The following is a 7,226-nucleotide window of genomic DNA, read 5'->3' as shown; positions in this document are numbered from 1 at the left end:
AGATACTTCTATATTTATATTATTATTATTTTTAGTAGTAGTAGAAGTAGCAAAGATGTTAGTAGTAGTTGTAGTATTATAAACATTATCATTACAATTTAATTAATCATTTCCTCTTTTTTTGTAAAAGAAGCTACAAAAGAGCTCAGTCTCACGGACATGCTTTCACTGTGTTCTTTTGTAGTGTTCTTTTATTATTCTCTATGGTTCCTACATGCAATCAATTGTGTTGCTTAATGTAATGCAACTTACATATGTTATGTTGGCTCTGTTCTGCCTCACAATGGAACAAAAAATATATATAAAATGGGAAACGATAATTTTTCTATTAAAGAAATGATTACTTAATTTTTGGGTCGTAAATTATATTTATTGAGGTCTTAAAAAGCATTATTTTTGCCTTTTAAAATGACGCAAGAACCCTGAGACAAAGACAAAACACTGCAGATTTAATACAGTGCTTCTTAAACTTCAACACAGTCACAGTTCCTCTTGTTTAAAGCAGATTAAACTCACTTCTTTAACACACTAAATCACTCTAATGAGGAGAACCAGTCAGGACTTGTACAGAAACAACACATTACACACACACACACACAATCATCATCATTATACTCTGCTTCAGAGAGTTAGAAGTTGAGAAGATGGGCGCTCTCCGCATTTTGATTATTTTTTCATCTTTGTCTGTAAGTGAAACTCTTTTCTTTCCTTTTAACACAACTAATATTACTATGTTAAATAAATTGTGTCATTAACTTAGAAATTTAAGATGATTTTAAGATAACTGATGATTTTAGAGTTCTGAGATTTTATCAGTCTAATCATTTCTAGGTTTACGCAGATTGTATCTCCTGTAATTATCTCCACAAAAACACTCACAAACACACACAAAATACACATCACATCACTAACTAAACACTAAAATGACTGAGTACATTATTAAATAACTTTTCAAACATTGTAAAGCAGGCTGTGAACAATATATTTATTTATTCACAACATAATAGTGCAGATGTCTGTTTATATTTTGAAAGAAAGAAAATGAAAACATTTTAAATGTTTTCTTAAATATCAAAAATAATACATTAATTGGAAATTATTAACAATATAAGTATTTGAGACTGAAATTGAGCATAATGTCCTTTATTTTCCTCTTCTTTCTTTTCAGATGTTTTCAATGTCTTCATCATCAGAGGAGATTAAGGTCATAAAGTGTTTAATAATTTTAATGTGTGCTAAGTTAAAGCTGTGCTGAGATAAAGCTGTACTAAGTTAAGGCCGTGCTAAGTTAAAACTGTGTTAAGTTAAGGCTATGCTGAATAAAAGCTGTGCTGAGTTAAAGCTGTGCTGAATTAAAACTTTGCTCAGTCAAACCCTTACTCATTTAAGGCTGTCCTGCGTTACGGCCATGCTGAGTTAAAACTGTGCTGAGTTAAAGGTGTGCTATGTTAAATCTGTGCTCAGTTAAGTCCTTACTCATTTAAAGCTGTCCTGAGTTACAGCCATGCTGAGTTAAAGGTGTGCTACGTTAAAGCTGTGCTCAGTTAAGTCCTTACTCATTTAAAGCTGTCCTGAGTTAAAGCTATGTTGAATTAAAGCTATGCTAAATTAAAGCTGTGCTGAATTAAAACTGTGCTCAGTTAAACCCTTACTCATTTAAAGCTGTCCTGAGTTACGGCCATGCTGAGCTAAAGCTGTGCTAAGTTAAAGTGGTGCTACATTAAAGCTGTGCTCAGTTAATTTCTTACTCATTTAAGGCTGTGCTTAGTTAAAGTTGTGCTGAGTTAAAGCTGCGCTCAATTAAATCCTTACTCTTTAAAAGCTGTGCTACATTAAAGGTACTGTACAAAGCCAAATCAGTACAAAGTCAAATCTAAGTAAAAGCTGTGGTCAGTTAAAGCTGTGCTAAACTTTAACTCAACACAGAGGTTAAGCTTTGCTTCACTGGTTGCAAATATGAATATCATTCTATCTGTAAGCTAAATGTGGTTCCTTTTTTACATGTAAAACTGTTAAAAGTGGGTTAAATGGAGATCTACATTTATGTTCCTGAAAATCTTGCTTTCTCATAATTTAACCATTGAGCAGATGTTTTGGTTAGCTGTCTGATCTTGATTGTTATCCGTGTTTCAGTTGGTGCCGTACTGGACCAGAGTTCCTCCATATCCAGTATGAAAGTTTGTTATGTTTTGAAATGTTTAAGTTATAATATTTACAGGATTTGAGCTGATTAAGATGAGGAGTGTTTATTAATATTTGAAATTATTTCATTTCAGGTGTTTCCAAATCAGCAGAGATTTCCCCCAATCCAGGTGAGAAAGTGGCAGAAGTTGACAGGATTTACATTTTTACTGTTTAATAAGTACTAAGCCATCAAACCAAGCTGAAATGAATTTTTGCACCAGGAGTGAGTGGCATAAAGTTATCTAAAAGCAGTGTGTAAGACTGGTGGAGGAGAACCTGCCAAGATGCATTAAAACCGTGATTAAAAAACAGCAAATATTGATTTCTAAACTTTTAAAACTTTATGAATATGAACTTACAAAAATACACCCTTCTCAGATCATAAAGAATAATTGGTTAATAAGATTGTTAAGATTGTTATTGTAAGTTTGTTGTAAGTTTGTTATTCAGCTCATTTTGGTCATGCTGGTTAATCAGTATACTGGTCAAACAACATTAAACCATTAAATTAATTCAAAAGCAAAGCTGATCAACCAGCTTAACCAGCTTGACCATCAGATGAGTATCTATAAATGATTGTGAATGTTTTATTTCAGGAATTTCCATATCAGTGGATTCGCCTGATCCAAGTGAACATTTATGTTTCTAAAATCATGCTTACTCATAACTCAACCACTGAGCAGATCCTTTAGTTAGTTGGACATGTCAGGACTAGATTGTTGTTGCCAAGTTGACACTCAGTGGTGAGCAACATAGAGGCATACTCTGTAAGCTGATCAGTGAATGTATATGTTTGGAATAGTTTTTTTTATTGTTTGCACATTAGAAACTAACTCATATTGATTTTATATAACTTAACTTAGGTTAGCTTGGTTAGCAACCCTTACTGAAGCTCAGTGATTAGCTGTTTAGAAGAAATATAGCCAGCTTGCACGTTTGCTTCCGTAGCTGCAGCACACAGTTTGTGTTCAATTGTGTTCTGTACCTGCCAACCCGGGATGAGGAAATAAAACCCACAGACTAAAACCCACACAGATTACCATGACATACAACACAGTTCAAAGGACATGGTGCTGGTGCTAAAACTTAACATGTTTCCTTAATATCTAATAACACATGCTGAACATGTTATGAGTTACTACAAAAAATGTAATCAAAGTTTGTGATTTTTTCATTTCAGGTTTTTCCATATCAGCGGAGAGTTCCCCTACTCCTGGTGAGAAAACTGACAGACGTTGGCTGAATTCACACTTTTCGACACTGAATCTACACTGGAATGATAATGCTGTTAATAACTACTAAAGCAAGATCATAAAATATGTCAACATGCAGACTGATCATTATTTAGCATCTTTCACTCTAATTTAAACAGTGGAGAGTGACAGAGTAAGAAGTGTTAGCATGCTTAATAAAAAAATGTGTCAGACAATAACTCTGTAAAGAGCGCTGTGTGATTCAGTTTAGAAGAAATGAGGGCTGTAATGATGTGTTGGTGTTAAATGATAAAGTACAAAAATTGTCGTTCTAATGTGTGTATTTATAAATATCTATACTGTATTTCTTTTTATAAAAAGGTTTAAAAACTAAATTTAAGGATGTTGGGACTCAGTTTAAGGGACACCTAAGAAAAGGTTAATTAAGAGCGTCTGGTCCACTAACCTTTGAAATCTGTTAATTTTAGATGTTTCCATGGTGTCCATGTCCGCCAAGATATTTCATCTACCTCCCTCCCACAACTACAACCCCGCCTCCAACAACAACCCCAGCTCCACCTCCTCCACCACCAACAACTACAACTACAACCACATCTCCAACAACAACCCTAGCTCCACCTCCTCCACCAACAACCCCAGGTATACCACCAACAACCACAACTACGCCAACAACAACTACCACAACAACCCCACCTCCACCTCCTCCTCCAACAACCCCAGGTATACCCCTACCACCACCAACTACAACCACCACCACTAGGAGAGGAGATAACTGACCTACACTACAAGTCTAGGCCAAAAAAAACAAGAAGATTGATTTCATATGTTTCTATGGTATCCATGTCTGACAGGATAATTCCACCACATCCCTCCCATAACTACAACCTTCCTGATACAACTAAAACCACGCCTCCACCAACATCCCCAGGTGTACCTCCACCATCATTAACTACAATTACAACCTTACCTCCAACAACAACTCCAGCTCCACCTCCTCCACCAACAACCCCAGGTATATCCCCACCACCAACAACCACAACTACAACCACGCCTCCAACAACTATAACCACGCCAATAACAACAACCACCACAACAACACCAGCCCGCCTCCTCCTCCAACAACCCCAGGTATACCCCCACCACCAACAATTACAACCACCACCACTAGTAGAGGAGATAACTGACCTACACTACAAGTCTAGGCCAAAAACACGAGAAGATTGATTTCAGATGTTTCTATGGTGTCCATGTCTGCCAAGATAATTCCACCACCTCCCTCCCATAACTACAACCATGCCTCATATAACAACTACAACCATATCTCCAACAACAACCCCAGCTCCACCTCCTCCTCCAACAACCCCAGGTATACCCCCACCACCAACACCTACAACCACCACCACTAGTAGAGGAGATAACTGACCTACACTACAGGTATAGGCCAAAAAACACAAGAAGATTGATTTCAGATGTTTCTATAGTGTGCATGTCTGACAAGATAATTCCACCATCCCCTCCCACAACTACAACCTTCCTGATACAACTACAACCACGCCTCCACGAACAACCCCAGGTGTACCTCCACCACCATTAACTACAATTACAACCTTACCTCCAACAACAACTCCAGCTCCACCTCCTCCACCAACAACCCCAGGTATATCCCCACTACCAACAACCACAACTGCAACCACCAACAACTATAACCACGCCAATAACAACAACCAAAAACACGAGAAGATTGATTTCAGATGTTTCTATGGTGTCCATGTCTGCCAAGATAATTCCACCATGTTTCTCCCACAACTACAACCTTCCTGATACAACTACAACCATGCCATGGTGTACCTCCACCACCATTAACTACGATTACAACCTTTCCTCCAACAACAACTCCAGCTCTACCTTCTCCACCAACAACCCCAGGTGTACCCCCAACACCATTAACTACAACCTTGCCTCCAACAACTACAACCACGCCAATAACAACAACTACTACCACAACAACACCAGCTCTGCATCCTCCTCCAACAACTACCCCAGGTGTACCCCCATGATCAATGACTACAACCCCACTGTTAAAAGCGATAACTGACCTGCTGTAGGTATCTTCTACACTACAGGTCAAGGCCAAAAAAAAAACATGAGAAAATTTCTTTCAGATGTTTTAATGGTGTTCATGTCTGCCAAGACAGTTCCACCACTTCCCTCCTACAGCTACAACAGCAACCAAGCCTCCAATCACAACCCAAGCTCTACCTTCTCCATTGGTGGTGTAGCCCCAAGTAATTCAAGGTGTAGCCCCTCCACCAACAACCACAACTGCAACCTCATCTCCAACAACTACAACCTTGCCTCCAACATGAACCCCAGCTCAACCTCCTCCACCAACAAGCCCAGGTATACCGCCACCAACTACAACCATGTCTCCAACAACTATGACCATGCCTACAACAACTACCACAACAACCCCACCTCCACCTCCTCCTCCAACAACCCCAGGTATACCCCCACCAACAACAACTACAACCACCACCGTTAGTAGAGGAGATAACTGACTTTCTGTAGGTTTCTTCTACACTACAGATCTAGGCATGAAATTAATTTTCATGGTGTCCATGTTTGCCTGGATATTTCGTCTACTTCCCTCGCACAAATACAACCATGCCTCCAACAACAACCCCAGCTCCACCTCCTCCTCCACCACCAAAAACTACAACCACTCCCCCAACAACTACAACCACTAGGTTTCTTATGCAACACAGGTCTGGGCAAAAATACATGAGATTTATTTCAGGTGTTTACATTATGTCCATGTCTGGCAAGTTATTTCCTCCACCTCTCTTCCATGCCTACAACTACGCCTTCCAACAACCTCAGCACCGCCTCCTTCACAAACAACCCGAGGTGTATCCCCACCACCAATGACTACCACAATTCCATTAGAAGAGGAGATAACTGACCTGCTTTATGTTTCTTCTGCACCAGGCCAAAACACATAAGAAGATCATGAGGAAATGTTTCATGACTGTATGTGACTGATCTGGTGTTTGAAGAGGAGGCTTTTATTACCCATGAAAGACCTAAACCTTTTTCTAAAATGGTTCTGATTCTTTCCCAGCCTAAACTGTTAGAGATGTACTTGCTGTTTGCTCATTCCCTCATACAGACAAACGGCTGTTTTGAATATGTTCACATAATTGGCTATATACTAAAAGCAAGGACATATCATGCAGATGTATAACTTTCAGTCATTCTGATGCTGCTTGAGTGCCTGCACTGCCCTTAGCATTTCTAATTTTGCAGCACTTTGCACTTTGAATTTCTTAGGTTGCACACAACGGATGACACTTATGTAGCATAACACTTAAGGCACCAAATATGAACACATAAACATGTAGATGAAATAACAGCAAGTATATTGCTAGCCTAGCTTGTTTTTGTAACCTGACAACAGTCTGTTCACCTGTTATTTTACACTTTTTATTTGCATTTGCCTGTAGTTGCCCTTTGTCCCAAGTTTGGTCTTGTAATAAAACAATGTTCTGTAAAGGTTTCCAGCTTCAAATTACTCACAAACATATTTTACTGAGTGAATCTGTATTTACTTATTGTTCCCTAATAGGTTAGAGTGAAAAATCTAAAAGCCAGTTGTAGTGCCTTTATTTTTGAGATTATACAAAAAAGCATGAAGATTATAACATTTAATAAACTTGTTAACAGGAAGAATGAAGTTTACAAAGAAACATGAAGAAAGAACGTTAGTTTTCCTCAACGAGTCACCAACTGATACAGCCTCGGTTTTCAGGGAAAGAGATTCAGAAACAC

General features: G+C 38.4%; 1 protein-coding gene across 2 annotated transcripts; it reads left to right on the top strand.

Annotated features, from left to right (window-relative positions):
- Positions 1 to 620: 620 nt before the first annotated feature.
- On the top strand, positions 621 to 5,193 carry LOC103039671 (uncharacterized). 2 transcript variants are annotated; one of them, XM_022677494.2, is made up of 7 exons: positions 621 to 686; positions 1,169 to 1,204; positions 2,134 to 2,169; positions 2,277 to 2,312; positions 3,365 to 3,396; positions 3,865 to 4,118; positions 4,765 to 5,193. In XM_022677494.2, exons 1-7 carry the CDS (start codon positions 645 to 647, stop codon positions 4,818 to 4,820), a joined length of 492 nt encoding a protein of 163 aa, XP_022533215.2. In that variant the 5' UTR covers positions 621 to 644; the 3' UTR covers positions 4,821 to 5,193. The 2 variants fall into 2 exon arrangements, 1 of the variants encoding a protein (XP_022533215.2); XR_007423934.1 differs by having other exon boundaries at positions 623 to 686; positions 3,865 to 4,410; positions 4,972 to 5,193.
- The last annotated feature ends 2,033 nt before the right edge of the window (positions 5,194 to 7,226 follow it).

The sequence above is a fragment of the Astyanax mexicanus genome, chromosome 13 (assembly GCF_023375975.1).
Source record: "Astyanax mexicanus isolate ESR-SI-001 chromosome 13, AstMex3_surface, whole genome shotgun sequence".
NCBI lineage: Eukaryota > Metazoa > Chordata > Actinopteri > Characiformes > Acestrorhamphidae > Astyanax > Astyanax mexicanus.
The sequence above is the reverse complement of the archived record's forward strand: the minus strand, read 5'-3'. Positions and strand labels throughout refer to the sequence as shown.

Coding starts and splice junctions, on each gene's coding strand:
- LOC103039671 (XM_022677494.2), top strand. CDS start 645: ATGGGCGCTCTCCGCATTTTGATTATTTTTTCATCTTTGTCT. Junction 2,170..2,276: donor CCAGAGTTCCTCCATATCCA/GTATGAAAGTTT, acceptor ATTTCATTTCAG/GTGTTTCCAAATCAGCAGAG. Junction 3,397..3,864: donor CAGCGGAGAGTTCCCCTACT/CCTGGTGAGAAA, acceptor CTGTTAATTTTA/GATGTTTCCATGGTGTCCAT.